General features: G+C 44.9%; 1 protein-coding gene across 3 annotated transcripts in view; it reads right to left on the bottom strand.

Moving 5' to 3' along the window:
• Positions 1-11,122: 11,122 nt before the first annotated feature.
• The window catches only part of IGSF5 (immunoglobulin superfamily member 5), a 43,163-nt gene continuing 28,959 nt past the window's right edge, over positions 11,123-25,326 (bottom strand). For all 3 annotated transcript variants that reach the window (XM_082654258.1, XM_082654257.1, XM_082654259.1), the window contains 4 exons: positions 23,946-23,970; positions 20,578-20,690; positions 19,318-19,391; positions 11,123-12,089 (listed from right to left, as the gene is read on the bottom strand). In XM_082654258.1, coding sequence (XP_082510384.1) covers positions 11,994-12,089; positions 19,318-19,391; positions 20,578-20,690; positions 23,946-23,970 — 308 coding nt within the window. In that variant the 3' untranslated portion in view covers positions 11,123-11,993. The remainder of the gene's footprint in view (positions 12,090-19,317; positions 19,392-20,577; positions 20,691-23,945; positions 23,971-25,326) is intronic.

The raw sequence follows: 25,326 nt of genomic DNA, 5'->3' as shown, positions 1-25,326 counted from the left end.
AGGCTGGCAGGAGGATGTGCCCGGCATCTCTGTCACCCAGCCCAACATCAGCCTCAGATGGTCCTCTGTGCTTGGGACTTGAGGGTGGAGCTTTTTGGGTATCCCTGAGCCTTCTTCCCATGAAGGTCAAGCTGCTCTGTATCTTCAGGGAGTCCTACACAAGAGCACTCCCTACCCACCTAGTAGCGTGTGTAGGATTCCAGGCCCACGGCTTTCTCTGCCCCTCTCCCGGGTAGAGGGTCTGTCTTCTCTCCTTCCCTCAGCAGCAATGGGTGTGTATCTGCACCTTGGAGGCTACAGATCCCACTGCCTCTTCTTCCAGAAGCTTAAGGCTTTGAGTGAAGGATCAGGCCTTAGGGTGGGGTTTCCTGACCCTCCCCCCAACTTCTTGCCCACTCTACCCTTGCAATGATACCTAGATTGTCTGCAGGCCTGCATCACCAAGGAGGCTCTTTCCAGCCTCACACCCAATCTACCTGGAGAGTCCCAGGTGGAGCTCCATAGGAGAGAGTCTGGGGGTGAGTGTGAGCTCCATGATGTCTGGGGGTCTCTCTGCTGCCATGCTAGTCCGCACTAGGCCTGTAACGACTAGTCAAAATTTTGCTGATTTCTTTGAAACACTTTTATGGCAGAGGTGAATTTCTCTCTGTTCTGATGCAGCACTTGTGTCCTGACTATTCTCAGGGGAGAGACTCTGCCCCCTGGGAATTCAGGCTACTCGATTACCCCTCTGATGTGTTCAGGAAAAGCTATGATTTTGTAGCTTATCTGGCTTCTTCTCATGGACGTCTGGGTGATGTTCTTTCCAGCTTTCTCCATCCTAGGCAGGAGTGGAACCCACATCCAATTTTAAGTGGCACCTTTGCTGCACATAAATGCTGAATTCAGCACCGGCAGAAACACATTTTGCAAAAACACAATGTCAAGCCCAGCACAATAATTACCACGAGGCTCTGATATCACTGATAATTCTCCAGCAGTCAAAAATCTTCCAAGGAATGTGTAAATATCCAGTTAAGAAAAACGACAGATGGGAAGAGACAAAATGAATACCTGAACATACCTAAACAGTTTGGTGAATTCCTCTCTTTTCCCTTTGCCAAACCTCCTTCAGAAGCCACATGTGACTCTGTGGGATGGGGGAAACACAGAGATATTTTAAAGCTAAAAGGACAATCATAAGCAGAGAGTCTAAAGACTCTTACACTTTCAAATGCAATGCCATATAAGTAAAGATTATTTTGCATATGAGTAAAAATTATTTTGCAATGTCTACTTTACTTTTCTGAAATTAAGTTCATAGATAATGTAACTTAACTACATACCTAAATTTCAAAATAAAAAACTCCAACATAATGCCCTGTGTATGATATAAAGGAGGTATACACTAATTATTAGAGAAATGCAAATCAAAACTACAATGAGATACCACCTCACACAGGTCAGAAAGGCCATCATTAAGAAGTCTACAAATAACAAATGCTGGAGAGGTTGTGGAGAAAAGGGAACCCTCCTGCACTGCTAGTGGGAATGTCAATTGGTGCAATCACTATGGAAACCAGTATGGAGCTTCCTCAAAAAGCTAAAAATAGAGTTGCCATATGATCCAGCAATCCCACTCCTGGGCATTTATCCAGACAAAACTATAATTCGAAAAGATACATGCACCCCTATGTTCATAGAATAGCAACACTATTCACAATAGCCAAAATATGGAAACAACCTAAATGTTCATCAACAGATGAATGGATAAAGAATACGTGGTACTAATAAGAACCTGCTGTTTAAAAAAATAAATTAAATAAAATTTTAAAAAAAGAATATGTGGTACATATATACAATGGAATACTACTCAGCCATAAAGAAAAAAGAAATAATGCCATTTGCAGCAGCATGGATGGACCTAAAGATAATCACACTAAGTGAAGTAAGTCAGAAAGGGAAAGACAAATACCATAGGATATCACTTATCTGTGGAATCTAAAATATGACACAAATGGACCTATCTATGAAACAGAAACAGACGAAGAGAACAGACTTGTGGTTGGGGGGGTTGGTAGGGGAAGGGGTAGGATGGACTGGGAGGTTGGGTCAGCAGATGCCAACTAGTGTATATAGGATGGATAAGCAACAAGGTCCTACTGTAGAGCACAGGGGACTACATTCAACATCTTGTGATAAACCATAATGGAAAAGAATATGAAAAAGAATGCATATATATAGATATAACTGAATCACTTTACTGTACAGCAGAAATTAACACAACATTGTAAATCAACTACCTTTAATAAAATAAATTTTTTAAAAAGTAAAGGAGAGGGCTTCCCTGGTGGCGCAGTGGTTGAGACTCCACCTGCCAATGCAGGGGACATGGATTCGTGCCCCGGTTCCGGAGGATCCCACATGCCGCGGAGCAGCTGGGCCCGTGAGCCATGGCCGCTGAGCCTGCGCATCCGGAGCCTGTGCTCCGCAACGGGAGAGGCCACAGCAGTGAGAGGCCCGCGTACCGCAAAAAAAAAAAAAAAAAAAGTAAAGGAGATATAAAAGGGAAGTCATTTATAAGACAGCAAAAATAACACCCAGTAGGACAACACCAGAAGACATATGAAGTAGTCAAATCCCTGAATCTACAATAAGAATTACCGGGGACGCAGCAGCTATAAATCCAGATGGATCCCAGTACGCTGTAATAGCAGCTCAGATACTCTAAGTAGCAGTGCCATCGGTGATGCAGTTTTCCAAAATGGCAAACAAGTCTTGAGGAAGCTCCTCCCAAAACCAACTTTAACTTTCCCTTGATTTTCAAGGTAGCTTCATTCATAGAAAATTAGATGTACCTTACACACATGATAAATATACTTTATGATTTTTTTATTGTGAAATATTTATAGTGAAATATAGGCTCAAGTAAACAGAGTTATCACTTATGTAGATGTCCGATGGGACATTTGAAATTTTTCAGGCTTTTCCCAAGTATTGTAGGACATCTAGGAACCCGCCCTCAACTGAAAGTCACCAGGACTGTCAATCGCTAAGAAGTTCAAGCATTGCACCTACACCAGAAGAAGGGCCACACCTTTGACCAAAGATGCCATGACTCAGAGGTCACAGGGCAAATTGGCTGCAAGTCCAGTCGCTTCTTTGCAGGGTGTTTCCTCTGCATCATGTTTCTGGGGGCTTCTAAGCTCCAAAAAGGGAAAATCTAACTCTGCAACAACCTCCCCCCCAGATTTTTTAAAATCGTGATGATTACCTTAACTGTGCGTCTCTGAGCCTCAGCTTGTGTCCCCTTGGCTGGGAACACTGTGGAACCAGGTGAGCCAAGGAGGGGAGAGTGGCCACTAACGTGTGTTTTGGTCAATGGGTCTCGACAGCCTGGAGGTTCTGAAAATTATGTGAACCACAGCCTAAGAGCAAAACCAATTTCCATGTTCCCTTGCTGGTTCTGGAATAAATCGTTCATTCTGCAAACATTTATAGACCACACGGAATGCACCTGCCCCTATGGGAGCAACGCCAGGGCCATGGGGGAGCAGGTGGATGAGAAGCCCGCCCACCTTCACGGAATTTAATGCGAAAGTAGGCAGTCAGTAATTAATTACACAATTACGTCACTAATGCAATGAAGGAGACGCCTAAAGTGACATATTAGCAGCATGGAAGCATTAACCCAGCAGGGAGGGAGTCAGAGTTCCATTAGGGAAGCAGAAAGTTCCGAGTGATACAGAGTAAGGGATTAATTATCAGAATTCCACCTCCCACATCACAGGAGATGCCGGGGAAGAAAAGGTCCAGAAGCGGAGGGTTAGATGGTCAGAAAAGAGTCACTAACCAGGGCCTGCGAAGGGAAGCTGAGAAGTCCACCGCAAGCGTGGTCCCTGCAATCAGGCCCCAGTAGAAGAGTGGAGTGTGAAGCAACAGTCAGCAGCCACGCAAACCTGAACCCCGGGAGATACACGGCCGCCTGCCTTTCTCTCAGCTCACCCACCCCCAGTGACGCAGGCACCCTGCAGAAGCTGGCACCCTTCCCCCAGAGCCACACACACCTGCCAGGACCCAGAGAAGCCAAGGAAAAGGTCACGACAGTGCTGGAGGGGCTGCAGATCCAGCAGGCAGCAGGCCAGCCTCCGCAGGTGTGAGCTCCAAGGGCACGGGGAGCGGCTCCAAGGGCACGGGGAGCGGCTCCAAGGGCACGGGGGGAGCGGCTCCAAGGGCGCGGGGAGCGGCTCCAAGGGCGTGGGGGGCGGCTCCAAGGGCGCGGGGAGCGGCTCCAAGGGCACGGGGGGAGCGGCTCCAAGGGCACGGGGGGCGGCTCCAAGGGCACGGGGGGCCGCACACCACCCTTCCACGCGCATTGCCTCTGGCCCTTCACGGGCCTCTTTCTGTGCGGGCAGCTCCCACCCGGAACCACAGCAGGAAGAGTGGCTAACTGACAGAGTACAGAAGCATCCAGAAGGCTTCAGCAAGGAGAATCTGAAGAATCAGCCAGAGTCGGACAAAGTGAAGGGAGGAGGAGGGAGTGATCCAGGCAGGACCACAGACGCCAGGGGAACCTTCCGCGCTTCGGAGACCACAGTGGGATTTGTACAGAGTGGCGTCTGGCCAGGGAGGGTTGGGGATACACCCAGCTGATCCCTGGAGGCCTTGGCAGGATTTTAGATTTCGTCCTAAGAGTGGTGGAGATGCGGGCGAGATGTTGCCCTGCACAGGCAGAGCAGCAGCCTAGAAGTCCGAAAGGCCTGGGGTCAGAAGGTGTACGTGTTGCTCTGTGACCACAGCTTATGAGCTCACTTTGTTCATTGGAACCGCACAGGACTGAGCGAGGATTAAGGGAAACAACCCATGAAACTGTGAGTGTGCGTGAGGCAGGTGGGCACACTTCTGCAAAGGGCCACATAGTGACTGTCTCAGGCTTTGTGGGCCAAATGGTCTCAATGGTTCAACTCTGCCATCAGGCCTGAAAGTAACCACAGAAAACATGTAAATATCGACTGGGTTCCGAAAAATTCTTACTTGTGGACACTGACGTTTGAATTTAACATAATTTTCACGTGTCATGAAATATTATTCTTCTTTCAATTTTCTTCAACCACTTAAAAATGTAAAAACCGTTCTTAGTTCACAGGCCTTATAAAACTAAGCAACAGCTGAGTTTGACTCATGGGCTAGAGTTTGTTGGCCCCTGTGGTAGACACAAAACTAGTGTCTCTCCCCTTAACTTTGCTCTTTACACACACATGCACACACACTCATATATATACTACCATATACACCCACACATACATACACATCACACAAACACATGCACAAACACACACACATGCACGCATGCACACCACACAACTGTGAAGAGACTGCTGCCATGATATAAGCCTTTGTGCTGACTGCATTTCCTTTATTTCAGTCCAATTTGTACATTCTGAGGAAAACAAACAAAACTAGATCAACTGGAATTTTTAAAATTGGTTTTTGATTTAGACAATAATGTGCTATGATTTGAATGACCACAGACTTTATTAGCCATGAAATTGAAGCAGTTATTACCAAGAGTTCCCAAATTAAGTTACTCTGTGAAACATCCCACATTCTTAAGGTTTCTGTAGAGAAATGTAATCAATACATTCCGTACTACATTTTCCCCATAGACTTTACTGGAATTTTATAAAACTTCTGCTTTGTCAACACAGTATGATTACGTGGCCAAGCATGAACCTCTCATTCTGAAGCCATTGGTTGAGCAATGATTCTCACAAATCTTCCCACCAGCCCGCAGGGTTCTGAATCTCAATGTAGTATTAGAAATAACGTCTCACTCAACAAAAGAAGGAAGACAGTTGTGGGGTTGTTTCGGCTCAAGACCCAGCCTGCTACCCCAAACTCTGCATTTTCCAGGCTGAGAAACCAGGGCACCTGCTTCATAAATGTTGGAGAGTGAGTCTTATCCGAGGCCGTGGCCTGTGGCATGATTTACAGGCTGTGCAGGGTGAGAATTAAATATTTACCATCTTCAGGGGAATGCAGCTCCCTCCAAAGGCTGCAGAGATGAGGGAGGCCTGCACGCACTCAGAGCAGGGCAGCCTCGGGCCTAAGAACTGGGCCATGTCAGGTGAAGACAGGGCAGGGTGTGTATGTGTGCATGTGTGTCTGTGTGTGAACATCTCCACGAGGGTAAGCACCAGAAGGGACTTCAGGGGTCCACAATTCAATCCCTTTGTTCTACTGATGTGTCACCAAAGACATGACCTACTCAGGTTCAACGCAGCCAAATTCCTTTCCCCCCATGTGTGTCCTCTTTTGGTAAATGGATTCATCCCAAGGAGAGGAAAAAGCAGAACCCTACAAGTCAAAACATCTTTCCCCGTGATGTCACGAGCACAAGGCATGTCTCCATGCCTTGATTTGTTTCCTAAATGTTGCCAAACCCTCCTGGCTGGGTGTCTTCTCCCTGCCTCTCCCATCCATTGGCCGCCCTTGCCCTTCTCCATCCCATGTGGACACCGTCAGTGGGCTCCCTGGACCCCTAGCTCTGGATGGGCTTGGTGAGCAGAAGAGTGGGGAGGTGGCCTCTTTGTCACCTGACTCCCTCCCTGCCAGCTTTCCAGAGCTTGGCTGTGTCCCTCTACCTGTGGCCCAGCGACTGTCAGAGACCCTCTCCATACGGGGCTGGCCACCTCTCCTACCCTGTCAGCTCTATGGATGGTGACAGCTTCTCAGACACACACATCCTTCACAGGCCTGCTGAACCGCCATCTATCCCATCCTATGTGCCCTTGAACCCTCCCTCCTGTCTTGCCGCTCACCTAGTCCTCTCGTCTCTGAACTCCATGTTCTCAACTGTTCCACAGAGAGGATTTTCCTCCCTCTTTGGACAGGACACATGTTCTTCCCCAAGGGCATCATACTCACTTAAATGGCAGGCCCAGATGCTGACACAGCATCTCCTGTATCCTCAGCAGCCTCCATTCACCTTGAGGTCATCACCGCCTAGGAACTGGCAACGCAGCTTTAATGTCCCTAATTGGTTTCCAAGAACAGGGCCACATAGAGCAAAGGAAGTGCTTTTATTGGACCTCTCCAACTATCTTCAATGTGTTTACATTATGACTTGAGTCCTACTCGTAAGTAAATGATGAAAGATCCTTGACTCCATAGGGCAGGCTTGGAATCTGACAGCATAACCAGGGTCAAAGACCCTTGGAAGCATGGGCAGGTGTGGTCTCCCTGGGTAGCATTTTATGACTCAAGGCTTTGAGGAACATTTGTTTAAATATATCTGGGCCTTCATCAGCCATTTATTAGCAGAGAGCCATATCTATCTTTCAGAGAAACACCCTTGGCCATGATGTTTTGACTCCTTTCACCCCTTCCCCTTGAGCCTGCTTCAGCTCTCTGCACTGCAGGAGTGAGAGATAAATCTACCACATCAGCAAAATCCCATTATCAGTTGAGAGCTGCCCTGGGGTTTGCAGGATTCCTAAATAGAAACTGGAAAGTACACAGACATAACACTGAGAGAAAACATGGATGGCGTGTTTGTGTAAAAGAGCCCACCCTTGACACATCTAGGTCATTTCCTAGTAGCTAGCTCTAGGTCAGCACTGTCCAGAAAAAACTTTCTGCAACAATGAAGGCTGTAATCTGCGTGTCCAATACAGTAGCCACTAGCCAGACGTGGTATTGGGCACTTGACATGCGGCTAGTAGGATTGAGGAAATAAATCTTATATTTTACTTAATTTCAAATAACTTAAATGCAAATAGCCACGTATGTCTATGGTATTGGACAGAGAAACTCTAGATAGTTTTGTTTATAAAATATCCATACCTCTTGCAAAATAAAAACTAGCCAGGGGTCCCTTTGAGAAAACTTACTCATAGAACAAGCTACTATAAGAAAGAACCTGTTTACTTGTGACACAGGAAACCTTCCCGAGCCTGATAAATGAAAAAAATATTATAGACTGATTCACCAAGCACATAGCAAATTGAAGAAATTTCTGTGAAGATCATTCGGCATTGTTCTCCAGAGTCTAAAACTTGAAATTCAACTATATTCTACATGCAACCCCCCACCGACTTCTAAAATAATCACAAGAATATGATTCTTATAGCAGGCAGATGGCAAATATTCATTATACTTCAATATACTGTGTTTCCCAGTATTGACTTGTTTGAGGTCAATATTTACTCAGTGCCTCCAGAATGCTAGGTTCTGTAAAGGTTACAAAAAGTGTAAATGACATGACATTTGTTTTGTCTCGGGATCCGTGTTCTGTGGCAATTTGGAGAGAGTAAACTATGAAGAAAAGAATATGGAATTCACTCACTGAACAGCTCTGCTTAACAGGAGACCAGAAGGTCTCCTGAACCTTCTGGGCTTTATCCTTGACTTGTACCCATTCAAGGATGGTGGCAGGAGACAGGATCACATTGACAGGGAGTAAAGAAGTTATTATAATAAACAAGAGTCTCACTTTTAAGCAGTTGAATTGTCAACTTTTCTCATAAAAAGGACTCTTTGGAAAGTATCAACTGAAAAAAAATGCACAACATGGGAGTTGTGAGTTAAGTTTTATTTGGGGTAAAATGAGGACTATAGCCCGGGAGACAGCATCTCAGAGAGCTCTGAGAAACTGTTCCAAAGAGGTAGGGGGGAAGGTCAGTATATATGTGGCTTTGGTGAAGGGGGAGTCCATGCCATCAAGTACATAATTTTTGCAGAAGGTTTCTGCTAGTCTCGTGAAGGTTACTTCTAGTCACGAGGAGCAGACGTCACCATGAAGGATTTTAGCGCTTTTCTAGATATGCGGAGATACAAGAATTAGGCTCATAAAAATCATCTCCTGAAAATAACTATCTGAAGGCCTGTTCTGCCAGTTTTTTCTAGAGCACAGAGTGCCTCATTCCTGAACTCCTTTCAGAAGGTGTTGAAGGTCAGCAGCTGCAGTGGCTCATAATTTAATCCTTGTAAATCTAGATGGCAAGTGCCGATTTGTAGGTGACAAAAGTGATACAGCTATATTCATGGTGTTTCGAAATTTTGCATTTTAGTTCTACTCTAAAGAAAATAGTGACCAATTCCCTCACATTAGGGACACAGTCTTAGAAGAGGTGATCTTTTTTTTAGGATCCTGTAAGTAGCGGGCATATACAAAATATTTGACAACCTATAAAACAGGAACACCACCCAATCAGAGTGGGTAGTGTAGGGGCACCACCCAATCAGAGTGGGTAGTGTAGGGGCACCGACCAATCAGAACAGTACAGAACAGCACACAGCCCCACGTTGTACCAGCAAATACCCCTTGAGTTAGTTGTCAATTCATAGGAGGGGGTCCAGGGTAGAGACCAAATGTGATTTATGATGAAGAAATACTTTAAAAATCATGATAGTATGCAGGTACACCTTGTTTTATTACTCTTTGCTTTACTGTGCTATGTAGATATTGCATTATTTACAAATTGAAGGTTTGTGACAACCCAGCGCAAGTCTATCGGTGCCATTTTTCCAAAAGCATTTGCTCACTTCACGTCTGAGTCCATTTTGGTAATTCTTGCAATATTTCAAACTTTTTCATTATTATTATACTCGTTATGGTTGTGGATGAAAAACGCTGCCTGCCATATCAGCAAAGGGTCGTGCAGCCATCAAGACCTCAGCCACTGCAGCCCCCCCAGGCGGTGCCCCGGAGGGGACTCAGGATGGGAAAGAAGAGGATGCTGGCCCCAGAGAGCTGAGGTGCACATCAAAGGAATGATTGCAATGAGCCCAGGCTCTTGCATCTTCCCATGCATAGAAAAGCAATAAATTCCTTAGCCTGAGGTGTCTGGTTTTCTTTAATTAACAGTAACTTTTTGATGTTCCAACTACCTGATCTTTGCTGCAAAACTGCTATATATCCTGGCTCCCCCCTGCCCTCTTTGGAGCGGTCCCTCAGAGTTCACTGAGAGGCTGCCTTCCAGGCTTGAAGTCCTCAGAAAATCTGCCAGGTAAAACATAATTCTCAACTTTTAGGCTGTGCAGCTTTTTTCAATCGACATGGTGACCTGTGATCAGTGATCTTTGATGTGGCTCTTGCAAAAGGATTGCAACTCACTGAACTCTCAGATGACGGGGAGCATTTTTTAGCAAGAAAATATTTTTTAATTAAGGTCTGTGCGTTGTGTTTTAGACATAGTGCTAGGGCACATTTAATAGACTACTGTATAGTGTAAATGTCACTTTCACATGCACTGGGAAAGCAAAACATTCCTGTTACTTGCTTTATTACTGTGTTCTGGAACCGAACCTGCAACATCTCCAAGGTCTGCCTGTATAACTTCTCTACCACTGGATTAGCACGCAGCGGTGTGGAGTGATAAGAAACATCATTACGATGAATTTGTGTCTTTTACCAGGTAACTTCAAGGAATTCACCACAATCTTAACACTTTTAAAAGTTGAATTCCATAAAGACGCAGACCTACTAGAGAATGGACTTGAGGACACGGGGAGAGGGAAGGGTAAGCTGGGATGAAGTGAGAGAGTGTCATGGACATGTATACACTACCAAATGTAAAACAGATAGCTAGTGGGAAGCAGCCGCATAGCACAGGGAGATCAGCTCGGTGCTTTGTGACCACCTAGAGGGGTGGGATAGGGAGGGTGGGAGGGAGGGAGACGCAAGAGGGAGGAAATATGAGGATATATGTATATGTATAACTGATTCACTTTGTTACAAAGCAGAAACTAACACACCATTGTAAAGCAATTATACTCCAATAAAAATGTTTAAAAAAAAATTCGAATTCCACTTCAGCAATAGCGTGGTTGGGCCTGGGGGCCCAGAGCAGTTGCTAATTACTGACCATCATAGCAATCTGTTCCAACCAGTGCAGAGCACAGCCAAATACTAGCCTCTACGTTAAATATGAAGTGATGGGGTGGACAGTGAAATACACTGAAAATCTCTACATGAAAAAAGAAAGAAAATTTTATAGAGGTCTCTGTTTTGTTTCTTGGAAAATTCTTGGTTCCTAAGCTCTATGATTCTTTAAACTACCCCCTGAATAGTAAAGAGTTAAGAAAAGCAATACAAGTTTTTTGGTGTTTTCCCTTTTATTTATGAAAGAACATATTGCCCATTTCCAGTTTTTTCATGGCTGGAGTATGTCCCCCACAAAACATAATCCACATCTAACTCATCCGAGGACAAGAGAACAAGACTGATGAGGGAGCAGATAAAAATGAATGTCTTCATGTCAATATTCAATAATGAGATATTTCTCAAGGTGCACATTAGCTTTAGAATTTAAAATTACTTATAACCTATAAGTCCTGATTTTCTGGGCAATTTTTATTTTTTGCCACGCCATGCGGCTTGCAGGATCTTAGTTCCCCGACCAGGGATCGAACCCGGGCTATGGCAGTGAAAGCGCCAAGTCCTAACCACTGGACCACCAGGGAGCTCCCCATTCTGGGCAATTTTCGATGTCTGATTGATCCTAATTTTTATCCTCTTTTTTTCACAGATAATATGCAATAATACCCACATAGTAAACATACATAAATATCACTTCATAGGATTTCAGATAATAAAAACTTCTTAAATGTCATGGTGGGATGTAGACTTATCTACCATTTGTTGGGTCAGCAAGCAGGAGTGTTGAGTGATGAGAAGCACGATCATGATGAATTTGCAGCTTTTACTTAGTAACTATGGAATTCACTGAAATCTCAAAACATTTTAAAAGTCAAATTCCACTTTAGAAGCTGGGAAAATGGATTCCTTCCGTCCCTATAAAATATCCATTCCGATGATGCCAGCATCGCTTCTTCTAGGTCATGTTGGCAAAGCTGGAGCCCAGCCATAGGATGATGGAGAGCAATGGCAACACCATTGTGAGCAATGATGACATCATCATGAGCAGGGATGACATCATCATGAGCACTGACGATATCGTCGTGATGTAGGTCATCAGCCAAGTGCCGTGTGGAGCCAAAGGGATGCTGTACTATACCAAAGTCACATTCCTGACCTTCTTAGGACTGGCCACGTTAAAGGAAACCTGTGGGCGACTTGCTGGGCCCAGCTGGTGCTGGTCAGATCCCTGGAGACAGAGAGAAAAGGGTAGATTGAGTTGGTTGAGATCATCATAACGGCACACTTGAGAAGGAAGCTCAACTCGTCAGCTAAGATAAAACGAGGGTGCAGAGAGGAGCACAAACGTTAACACAGGTCCTTCCTCTATGATTTTCAATAACACACACTGCAGATGTTTCCCAAGTACAGGGCCTGAAGAGCGATCCAATTCAAAGAATCCAGTGTTTGTATGAAGGCAAATTACAGTAAAGATTCACTGTTTTGTTTTTCAATATTCCTATGGAAATTCTCACCATTGTGTGAAAATGTAAAATATTTTTAACCTTCTTTAAATAGCACACTTTCTTTCTAAAGGAAAGGAGCAAAACTGAAGAACTGACTCCGTGTCAATCATCCACCTGTCTCCTCGGACAGTGTTCCTGGCTCTTACATTCTGAAATGTACTACCAAGCAGACCACTCACTCCTCTGAGGGGCCAATCCCTGTGGAAGAGTGTTGCCCTATTAAAATACATGCAGTGGACTTCCCTGGTGGCACAGTGGTTAAGAATCTGCCTGCCAGTGCAAGGGGACACAGGTTCGAGCCCTGGTCCGGGAAGATCCCACATGCCCCGGAGCAACTAAGCCCGTGTGCCACAACTATTGAATCCCGTGCACCTAGAGCCCGTGCTCCACAACAAGAGAAGCCACCGCAGTGAGAAGCCCACACACCACAACAAAGAGTAGCCCCTGCTCACCTCAACTAGAGAAAGCCTGTGTGCAGCAACAAAGACCCAATGCAGCCAAAACGAAATTAATTAATTAATTAAAAGTCATCAGTCCTTTACATAAAAAATAAATAAATAATTAAAATAAAATATAATACATGCAGCGTATTTTCCTGCCACCCTGAGAATGCTGACTCAGACTCCAGGGCACCCGAGCTGCATTTAACATCTTAAATAATGTAACTGGGCACCATAAATAATTTACATCACAATGGAACGTCAGCAAGTCTGGGGAGTGGAATCACGCTGACTCGTGGTTTTAATTCATTGACTCCCCATCACACAAGGATGCAGCCCCACAGGTCTGATGGGGCTACATTGCACCATAAAGGCAGTGCTTCTGCTGTGATGATGCCTGGGAGTTTTGCTGTCGTTTGCCTTTTGTCCCCATGACATGGTTGCACCAACCATTGTTGTTTTCTAAGTTTATCAAGAGTTTATTTCTGTTGACCTCAGTGGGGAAAAGATTAGCAGGGGAGACATCATCCAGGTTTCAAGTTATTCATAACCTCACCCCCCAAAACTGAAAGAGTCAGGAGGAAAGACACAGAATTGCCTGAAATAACCAGAAAAATGGACTGACAGCGAGTCAAGGAGAGGAAAAGGTGGATCGTTTGATTGAAATATTCATCATGATGCAAAATATTTGCAAACCCTATGACTTCCTATCAAAATAAAAGGTGCTTCCCTTTCCCATTAACTGTAATTTTCAGAAAGAATTTCTGATTTTATTTATCAGTTTTGTGCCAGTGTGTTTCGTGGGCAGTTACATCTGCGTTATCTGTACTTCACCAACAGAAATTCTTGTCTGGAAAATAATGTCGGTGTTATATATCCTAACTGGAGATGCAGCCAGGATAGAAATAATCAGTGTAGAAAAGCGGCATGTTTTGGTTTATGTCAGTTTGTAAAATCAGTCTCTTTTTTTACCTTCTGAACCTTCTTAAAATTTAGTGCATGCTCTGGGGTCTCTACAGCCCCAAATCCTCTTTCTATCCTTCATATATATTGAATGCGATGTGCCTTAGACCCACCTAAAACATGGGAGATTTAAAAAGTGTTCCTCAGCTATGGTGCCATGTGGTTATGGAATATTCTGGTGCTGAGACGCTTCCATTTGATCTTCATCACAGCCCCACCACAAGCATCTCAGATCCTCCATGCTCTGTGGCAAGCGCCATGCAGTGGGGTTGTGAACACGGATCATTCCAAATGCACAGATGTAAGCAAACCCCCAAAACTCAGAATGACTTTCCCTTAGAAACAATGCAATACGTGTCTGTCTTCACGCTGAGCCACAAAACAATTTCCTTAAAGCAGATTGCCTGGGGAACAAGGTAAAAATGCCCTTTCTTCGGTCGTATCTTCCAGAGATTCTGATCCAGAAATTCTGGAACAGACTCAGGAGTGTGCACTTTAACAAGCCCTCCCCCCGCCCCCAAAGGGCTTCTCTGTACTGAGGACCACGGCTCGATGAGCAGGTACCCAGATAAGTGTGTCTCCAGGTGCTGGCTGCACCTCCACGCTCAGTGAGCATTCTTTGGTACCCAGGATACAGGAAACACTTCCCGCATTTCTGCCCATTGGTTATAGGAATGAGGATTCTCCATCTCAGCCTCTGGTAAAGAGCCCCAAGTTCACGGGGCACCCTGGCAAGGCAGCGGGCTGAGAGGTAGGGATGAGCATGGGAGGTGCTCCAGGCGGCTAGCGGGGGCGTCTTCCCACGGTTTACAAGCCAGCAACTCCCAATGGACCTGGCCTACATCAGCCATGGCCCCCTGTGGCCTCTGACCACAGTGGCTGGCCTTCTATGGAGCCAACCTCCAGCCCACAGCCTGTCCCCGATGACACTGTCCCTGATGACACTGTCCCTGAGCTGAGCCCTCACCACTTCTGACGTTTTCAAGGACGGTCAGCACTGAAAGCGTCGGGAGACAACTGGAGATCTGAGAAAAGAGGTTCGCCACGACATCCATGCTGCCCTTCCCCACAGCAGAGTGGGCCTCTGGCGTTCCAGACCTTAACGGGAAGGATGTCGGAGGAGCGAGAGTCGTGGGGGGCTGGTGTCGTGGCGACGGGGTTTCACCCCTTCCTAAAGCATTAAGAATCCAGGCTCCTGTTCTAGTAACTGTTGAGCATAGGATGTAATTTAAATCGTACTTGGCAATGCATGATGAAGACACAGCGTGTACAGGCTCTCTGCAGCCTGCAGATGTAGACACAGGTGGTGGAACTCTGGGTGGGAGTGACCCCGAAAACCGCCCTCTCCTCAGCAACTGTGCGCAGCTCTGAGCAGACACGGCCACAGACTCCAGGGCCTTCTCTCCTTGTAAGGGAGTCCACATGATGTCAGCAAGAGTACAGGCACCATCAACCCCGGGGAGGGGTCCAGTACAGCCTCTGCCCAGTGTGGTTACCATGAATGCCTTGGGACTCTGAGCAAATCATAAGTACTGGATGGGGTGAAATGACAAAGTAGGCAAGTCCATCTTTGGCAAAGCCGCACTCTTCCCTCCTGCAAGCCCCACTGCCATCTTACTATAAGGCAGCCAATAACACTTCAATCTAGCCACGTGTCAGAGCCCCCTCAGCTGGCTCTAAAAGGCAGAGATGCCCAGGCTGCCTCCCCAGTTCTACTGAGACAGGAAGTCTGCAGGTGGGGGCCAAGAGCTTGGACATCCCAAAGGCCACAGCGTGAGTCCCCTAAGCACCCCAGGCCCTTCGGGTTTCCCCTTTCTTGGATCATGTTTGAACGAGAGAGCCTTGAAGAAAACCCAAAGTGACCAAGATTCCAAAGGAGCCAAATGGCCGTTTGACCTGGAATCATGTATCTTTCTTCAGGGATTCAAAACAAAATGTTGCATCCTCGTCTATGTTTGTCAAATAATATTTTTTGTCATGATTTCACTGTGGTGATCAGTCCGTAGGCACACGGGCTCCTGGTGTCGCCCTGTTGGTGACAGCACAATGCTGGGCTTTGAGAACCTTCTCCACTGGAAGGAATTACTGTGTAAGGAATGCCCAGAATGAATGCTGTGCCAGACTGTGTGTAGCCAATGGCCGTCCACTACGTATGACCTCCTGCGATGCAGAGGGCAAATAAGACACCAGCCGAGCAGAAGAGGAGACAGCGTGGAGAGAACACGCACACGCGGACTTGTGAGTTGTTGTACTTGCCAAAGCCAAGATGGCGCTGCTCTGAGTGAGACCTGTTGACCCAGAGCAGGAGCCTTAGCTGCTGTCATGCACACCCTGTCTCCGCCCACAGGACTTGCATCTGACCCAACCAGCTCCACAGTGATGGAGCCTGGGCTGCGCTTTTGCTGCAGGCTGACTCACAGCTTGAGTTCTCTCGGTTTAACTGACAGGTTTTTCGGGACCTGAGCCTAGCGCAGATTTTCTGCAAAACTGTGTCATCTGTAGTCAACCACCCTGAGCTCTAACAAGCCAGATTCTCAGGCAGGAGTCTCGCTGGGCACCTGCTCTGGGCCCCTGAGGCCCACGTGGGTGGCCACACCCCACAACAGCAAGGACGGCAAAGTGGACAAAATGAGTCACACGGAGACAAGTGGAGAGGAAGGCAGGATGAAAGGACAAAGGACGGGGCTCTGAAGAGCTCTCCTGTCCTGGGCCCTCCAGGGAGCAAAGCTCATTGCACATGGAGAAAGTTTATGAGGAAAGAAAGCACAAATTGCACTGTCCTTGCTCTGTGGCCTAAGGGGTTCCGAGGAAAGTCCGCATGAGCCTGCACAGCAGGGGGCGTGGCCACACAGACCAGGCTGGGCTGCAGGCCCGGCCTTGGCAAGTTCTAAAGGAACCTCTGGCTAAGGGTCGCCTGGACCTGCTTCTACAAGCTATGGCTTGACCACCTGGTGGCTCTTCAGTGGCCAGATGATGACATGCAGGACTATGTCCTCTTTGGAATAAGGACACAGAAGAGACCTACTGAAGGCCCAGCCCTTTCCTCTACTGACCATCTTGTTCCCTCCCTCCTTTTTTTTTTAATTGAAGTACAGTTGATTTACAATGTCATGTTAGTTTCAGGTGTATAGCAAAGCGATCCAGTTACATATATTGGGTTGGCCCAAAAGTTCGTTCGGGCTCTTCCATAAGATGTTGCAGAAAACCCAAATGAACTTTTTGGCCAGCCCCAATGTATATATATTCAGATTCTTTTCCCTCATAGGTTATTACAAATCATTGAGTAGAGTTCCCTGTGCTATACAGTAGGACCTTGTTGTTTATCTATTTTATATATAGTAGTGTGTACCTGTTAATCCAAAACTCCTAATTTGTCTCTCCTCCCCCTTTCCCCTTTGGGAACCGTAATTTTGTTTTCTGTGTCTGTGGGTCTATTTCTGTTTTGTAAATAAGTTCTTTTGTATCATTTTTTTAGATTCCACACGGAAGTGATATTATATGATATTTGTCTGCTCCCTCCTCCTTTAAGTGCCTCACGGGAAGCATAGCTCACAGTACATCTCACGTTCAGGTTCTTCAAATGGGCATCCAGGACAGAGTGCCTGGGCCCACACCGGCAAGGCACCCTTTGCTTAATGACCAAAGATAGGCCTCTTCATAAATGTGCTTGTCCAAGTTCCCTCGCTTAGAAAAATCCAGCTATTTAAAAACTCTTTGTCAGTTTCTAGCTCAGGCAAAAACAGTTCATCTTCCTTTCATCCTCTTTGTTTCTTAAGGACCCTGGTGCTCTGGCCAAGATGCCCTGCTTCCCTAGTAGCCTTACAAACACTTCAAGAAACACAGATATGTGTGTTACCAGCCCCCAGGGCCCAGCAGCTCAATGGCCACTGTGCTTTTTCCACCAATAGATTATTTAACCGGTTACATGTCTAAGTAGCAGAAACTTCTTAAATTTCTCTCCCTGTATATTTTCAAAACAACACTTCAAGCTTAAGAGCACCCATTCAGAGCTCCAAACGTCATCCTCCATTCCTGTATCCAAATGCATCCAGACTTCCCCTTTCTCCTCATTTATATCAAGGGGAATCAACTGACATGACCCTCTTCTGTATCTCCTCCCCACCTGCCCCATCCTCCACTGCAGACCTGAGCACTGTGGCTTGTCAGGTGGAAAGACACAGAACAGAAAAAGGTAACCACAGAAAGGCCACGGAAGTAAAGATTGGCTTAAGTGTCTTCTTGGAGTGACCATGCTTGGCGCTGGGGAAGAGAGAGCCACTTCATCAGACTGCATTCCCCACTCAGGTCCAGTCGGGGGGTCTTGACAGGAAACACCCTTCACAGCCCAGCAATTACTCCCTTTCGCCCACCATCTCTTAGTCAAGCCACCAGCCCTTCGAAGGGGAAACGGTTGCATCTCTACAGTCAAGAGATATACGTGCCCAAGAGAGCAGCCTTGATGGGAAGAATTTTATGTCTCTATTTTCCTGCCACCCAGCCTGAGGAAGTAGCTTGAACTCGTACCAGGGGCTCACAATTTGTCACGTAGGCCCATCTGCTTTTGTGAAGACCCCTCATACGTCTTCCCGCCTGGCTACCTTGGTTGCCGCTAATAGCATCATTTCATTCCTCCCGATACATGGCTGAGCAACAATCAAAGCTCCCCTTCCCCCCAAAGGCCTGGGAGGCACACGTCACTGGCAAGCTGTATGTATGGAGCTGAATCCCGACCGCAGAAAGAAATATTACAGCCTGGAGCCGCCTGGAAACTCAAGTGAACATCTACGCCAGGAAGGAAAGATGGGGCTTCGAAGGCACACGCTCAGCAGTAGCTCCTCAGGCCAGTAGCAACTCCAAGGCAGAACAAAGCCAAGGCCACCTGATCCAGCAAACTGCCGGAAGCCCAATCTGTGAGTCTGGCTTTCCCAAAAGCTAAATGGGGAAAACACCCACTGGGGACATTATGGCAGAATCGCATCCCAGTACTTCTCCTTTGAAGATGCACAGGCCAGAAAATGGTCCTGGTTATATGCACATTTGTTTAATATGATTTTTGGATATAAAGAATCATATTTTCTGCATATGAACTCTAATTCATTCATGAGTGACAACCAATGCTAACTCAGTGTTGGAAAATGAACGTACGGTGTCCTCACGGTTCCTAATGGATGGTTTTCTTTATGTTTAATGTCCCTTGGAAGGAGGTGTCCATCGAAAGTTGCCTAGCAACCAGGAACACCTGCGATCATGCCTCTGCCTGGAGCCCCAGACTCACACATCCATCGGCACGCCCCATACCTCTGTGTGGACGTCTAACTGACACATCAAGATTACCAGCCCCCAACTGAACTTCTGGTCTTTCCCAAAAAAACCCACTACAAAGAGATACTACGTGTCCCAGCCCCATTCCTCCATGCTGGCCCGTTGACTTGGAGGTGAGCAAAGGCCACATTTGTCCATCATGAATGTAATGTAATCACCTACCATAGGGGAAGGGTTTTTAAGTAGCAAAAAAAAAGTCCAAAAGGGAGAAGAATGTCTGAATCACCTGATACGGTTGCCTACTGACACGTTGTTCTGGAACACTGGATTCAGAGGACTTTGCAGGGAGAGAAGCAGTCTCTGCAACAGCAAAATAATTTTAGAGTCACAAGTGACCAAAACCACACTACCTATTCTACCAATTCCAATCCATAAAGAAATACCTTTGCTTTTAAGTAGTACCCCTGGCATCAATAATCTGTAACCACACACGGTTTTTTTTTTTAAGTTTACTTGAGGTTACATATTTTTAGAACTTTATCTTTCTAATGAAATTAAAAACATAGCAAAAGGACTCAAAATCGATTCCTTTCTTGACAGGTTAGTCTCATCCAGAGACAAGATGAATCCATTGCTTTAATGGCTCGTCGAGGGAAATAAACACAGGGGGAAAAAAGGAGCCAGAGAGGTTCAGTTTGGGCCATGATTTTGGTCAAGCTACTTAATTAATCATATAAAATATTAATGAATAAATATTCTATCACAGGAAATTCTGCAAGAGGCTTTGATCAGATTATCAAAGGAAACTGTCTATGCTTTGTGGAATTCTTTTAAATCTCTGAAGCATACAATTTGGAATGTACATAGGAGACAGCCACGGAAAGATGGAAATGATGGGGTTGCCAAGAATAGGGTCCCAATCTCAGTAACAAAAGTTTTCTAGCCTCTCGGTAAGAATCAATTAACCAAAACTCTATCTCTGGAATTTGTTTTGCCGGCAACTTGTGAGGGCCAGTCTCCCTCCCCAACCGCTAAGGGGTAATTTGTACCATCTCTCTTTCTCTCAACTGCTTTCAAAAGGATCTTGGTTCAGATACTACCCTTGTCCCTCACTAGGGACAGTGGTTTCAGAGACACCCCCCCCCCCACCTTATGACTGTCAGATTGAAGAGGAAAAGATTTCTTGCTGAATTTCAGACTTAATTGAAGTTTGGGGGCAGTTACCCTCGATGTATTCAAATGCCTCTTCACACACTTTAAGGTAGAAGCATTTTTTTAAAAAGAGAGAAAACACTGAGAAAAAAATTATTTTTAAAAAATTCTTAAGATTTCCACCTCGATTTCTTTTAAACTTTAGACAAATAGGTGGGTTTTGACTGTTATCTTCTCCTAGAATATTTCTAGTTCTGGAATGTCGCTTTCTTCTAAAAATTACTCCCCAAATAATGACCGCCAACCACTAAGGCAGCCGCCTTCAGAAGCCGGTGTTTGATGGGTCAGCCTCTCTCCGGACACTTTCTCTTCCAGATCTTTCCGCTGCACCCACCTGGCCACTGACTTGTGGTCCATGGCTCATCTGAACTGTAGCCATAGTTTTCATTCCCGCTTTTTAATTTTGTCCCAGAAATGTCTTTGTTTGTCTTCATATTTGCAGATTTCCTAGAATTAGACCATTTGAAAAAGCCAAATGTTAATCAGCAATGGACGCTCGTGTCTCACTACTCCACCCAGAGCATTCACACACGATGCACTCACCACAAGGCCGACGCTCAGGCACTGGCCTCTGGAGGGTGGCTAGCAACGGGATGTACCCTCACAGCCACCAGCACGGCCGTGTGGATGCCCTGTGTCTCGCACACTCCTCTCATGGGGAGAAATGGAACTTTATCATGATAGGTCCATAGACTCCAGTCCCCTGGTGGTTGGTACTCAACACTCAGACACCAGTGACCAGATAAAGCAGGGCTGGCCAGCTATGACCCACAGGCCAAATCCAGCTCCCTGTCTGTTTTTTTAAATAAAGTTTTACTGGAACCCGTCTGCTTCCATATTGTCTATGGCTGCTTTCCTGTTACAGCAGCAGAGTTGAGTAGTTGTAACAGAGAGCACGTGGCCCCCAAAACCCCAAAGTTTCACCATCTGGTCCTTGATAGAAGAAGTATGCCTGCCTCTGAAATAAAGCAGAAGTTGGTGCAGCTTCCCAGGGGAAAGAAGTTTGGCAATGGATACCCAAAGATTTTTAAATATTTATGCTTAACCACTAAGAATTGATTATAATAAGCAAGGGAAATACGCAAGGGTATGTGCAAAGATTTATCTGAAAGAATGTTCATTCATGAGCTATTTATACTAGCAAAAGTGCAAACACAGGTGCCCAGCCATAGGTAGGGAACTAGTAAAATAAATGACAATGCATCTCTAAAGTGGAATTCCATGCCACCTGTAAAAGTTATTACAGGTGAGAACTCTCCTACACTGCTGGTAGAAGTGTAAACTGCTACACCTACTTTGAAAATTGTATGGTAACGTCATCTAAAGCTGAACACATACCTGTCCTATGACCCAGCTTGCACTAATAGATTATACCCAACAGAATACAAAACAGGAATGAGGACTGGTATACATGTCACCAAAAGACACACACAAGATCGCTTAGTGCAGTAATGTTCGTCACGGTCCCAAATGCCCTTTAAGTGTAAAATGGAAAAATCAACTGCTTATATACCCCTTACTTGGTATTATATAGTAAGAAACCACTGACATCTACATTCAATAATATGATTGATCTCACAGCCTGAAGTTCAAGAAGGCAGACATATCACATGACTTCATTTATATCAAGTTTATACAACTCTAACTTCTGGGGATGTGGGGATAGATGTCAGAAGACATGACCTTTGAGGAAGAGGCAGCAGATGATTTCATGGAGGCCTGAGTAGGGGCTGGGGTCCTGGGGGTGTCCTAGTTCTGCGTCAGCAGTCCAGGTCCACATGCTTTATGAAAATTAATCAAGCTACGTACTCACGATTTGTGTACTTTTCTATAGTTATATTTTAATAAAAAACTTTATTAAGCAAATGAAACAAAAACATTGCAGGCAAGTATTTGTCAACAGAAATAATCTTCAGAATAGTGTCAAGTGAGGAGAGAAAGATATTAAATGATGTTTATTATGATCCAAATTTCACAGAACATATACGTGTGTGTATCTTGGTGAACACACATATGTGTAAATATATACGTACTTAGGTAACAGTTACTTCTGGGCAATAGAATTAGGGGTGATTTTAAAACCATTTTTTATAAACTATCTTTACTTAAAAATTTTTTTCTAAAATAAGTATGCATTGATCCTATAGGAAAAATATATATACGAAATATATATATATGTGTTCTTTTAATGCAGTAGAAATCTGTGAGCAGCTAGAGTTAGCACTGTTGACCCAGTGGGAGGGGAAACAGGTACAACACAGGGGCCCCAGTGAGCTGCCCCATTTTTCTTCCCTGGGCCCAATGCACTTGGATCTAAGGGTAAGAGCTGCACACGGACAAGAGCTCAGGCCCTGAGCAAGGTCAGCTGGTTCACATTCAGACCCTTCCACTCTCTGGACAGGAGATACTGAGCACATTACTTAACCTCCCTATACCCCTCAGCTTCTTCATCTCCCAAATGGAAAAACAGTCTCATAAAATCATTGGGAGAATTCAGGAAGATAACCTCCACCAAGTGTAAAATAGCCTGACACGCATGCTAGGCACTCATGCTAGCTCTTACTGTCGCTACTTGTGTCATGATTATTATTGCCATTGTTATTGCTGTTCTCTACCCACTGCCTTGAATAGCTGTTGATCACTGTGCCACGTTTTGAAATCACCTAAGATCCCAGAGAATAGAATTGACATTACACAGTCAATAATGACGAACAGAAGAATTCAGACCGCCACCCTGCTGGTGATAGCAGTTGAGAGAAATTCCAGTATAATTACAGAGGTCAGTTTTCCTTCCTCTCCTCTTGCCCCAAGTCAGGCCCCAAAGGAGGTGCATTTTCAGATTTCTGCTTTGTGGCATCCTCAGAGAAAGCGAACCACGTTATCACCAGGGAGTGACTGGGGTCGAGGGAAAATGGATGGTATCTGTTACATGATGATTACATACATCGTCCTTCACCACACGTAGCCAGAAGATATTTTAAATCACAACATTTCACATATTAAAATTATCTAATAAAATACTGAAAAGTAGATGGGGTTTTAACACTCCCAACAGAATCACCACTGTCTAAAAATCCTTCCCCTGAGTGTATTTATAATTATGTAAATATTGCAGACATTGAAACTGGCTTTAGTAAGTGCTTGACATAGTTACCTTAAAAGTGCTTGCAGTTACTTCTGGACAGCCGTGAGGATGGCAGGAATTTCTCTGTCCCTCCGCCCTGAACAGTGAGCTGTGAACACTCCTAATCTGTCTGCCTGTTCGGTTTCATTGCCTTAGTCACCCAGCTGGTCTCACTGTCTCTACCACCCCAAAAATTCCAGCAGGACCTCTGCCTGGTTCTTTGACATCCTTGAAATGGCCCTCACATCTCTAGCCTTGACTCAAAGCAGGAGGGCCAACAGTCACAGTACAGAGTGTCCTCTTGTGGAAAGAGTTGCGAATGCCAGACACCAACTAAATTCCACTCCACCTTCCTAAGTGAGCAAGTCAAACTTAGGCAGTAGGAACCCACCTATTTTATTCTGCAATTAATGTTGCCCCATGAGTTTGTGATTGGCATATGTGTTTTTCAGAGTTGTCCCTTTTTAGTACCTAATTTTGAGTAACATAATCCTAAAATCCCACAGCTCTGTGTGTCTGTGTTGGTTGGTTTTCATTTGTTTTTTATTTTCAGAAAACTGATGTGATCTCAAACTTACCTTATTTCACTTTGATAGCTAGATTCTGCCAAAAAAAAAAAAAGAAGAAAATCACATTAGCAAAATCAGGATAGTTATTCTGAAAATAAAATCTCATCAATTTTTCTAGGTCCCCTGATTTTAAATACTCACATTACTGAGTGTTTGTGATCCAATAGATATTAAGCTTCCCAACAGTGAACTATCAAATGACTTCCAAGCTTAAGGAAAGCAGAATTCGCTATTCACTATCATAAATATAAGTATTTGTGATACTTGGGTACCTGAAATATAGTAGGTGCCCAGTAAGTACTTAGTGAGTACTGAATCTAATTTCTGAGGTTATAAAGACTCTACTGTTCACCATAAAGAGATGCTTTGTGTTCCCAGTCTGTGCTGTCAGTCATTCAGTACTTACCTGTTCAGGCACCATGCCAGTGCTATGCAAGGTGTTATTTCATCTAATCGTCACAACAACCCGAGAGGTAGGTGTTAGCATCATCATATTTTTAACAAACTAGGTACTATTACGAGAGTATAACCATGTCTTTAACAGATAAGGAATTTCATTGCTTCAGCACTATGTTTCTTTTGTTCTGAAATACATTTTCAATCAATATGTACCAATGTTATCAATTCATACAGTTGTGTCCACACCCCAAAAGCTCTCATTAAATTGCTAATGTTTTTCATCAATGGATTCTTGGACTGGAGGGACTCTAGCATTTCACAATGGGGAGTAACACACAGCAGCCCCCACCCACCTGGCACTAAAGCCAGTGTGCTTTGCACTTTAGCCATCCCAAGCTTTATCAAGATCAAAAAAATATTCATTTTCCTTATTTTTTGGATAATGTTCTCACTTATTTGCAGTTCTGACAACATCCGCTGATTCACACTTCAAATTGAACCTCAGAAGCAATCTTATTTGAATTGAAGGGGAGAGATTATCTAGTGTCCCTCTGGTAATAGAGGAATGTCACTAGTGTTCCCATGAAGCTTCGACCCCAAAGCCTCCAGGCCACGCTGAGTGGGGTCCTCAGCCATCCTCAGTCAGTCTCCAGCAAACCAGGCAGAGTACTGAGAATTCTCCAGGCACCAACAAAGCAGAGCTTTGTTTTAAAATACTATTTAAAACACTTGCTATTTAATATTTGTAAGCATGGAAATAATTATCATGGGACAATCCAAGTGTTCGCTGGATCCTATACATTTATGTCAAGGTGAAGTGTAGCGGCCATTGTGAATCAACTTTTCAAAGTTAAATGAAGGATAAAATCTAGGACAGATCATGATCATACAAACTTTTATTATGTTAATTTACTTAATTCTCATAACCAATCTATAGGATAAGACTTATCCCCATTTTGTAAACGAGGAAGCTAAGAATCAGAGAATCTCC

This window comes from Grampus griseus (genome assembly GCF_964374135.1).
Source record: "Grampus griseus genome assembly, chromosome: 5".
In the NCBI taxonomy this organism is placed as follows: domain Eukaryota; kingdom Metazoa; phylum Chordata; class Mammalia; order Artiodactyla; family Delphinidae; genus Grampus; species Grampus griseus.
The sequence above is the reverse complement of the archived record's forward strand: the minus strand, read 5'-3'. Positions and strand labels throughout refer to the sequence as shown.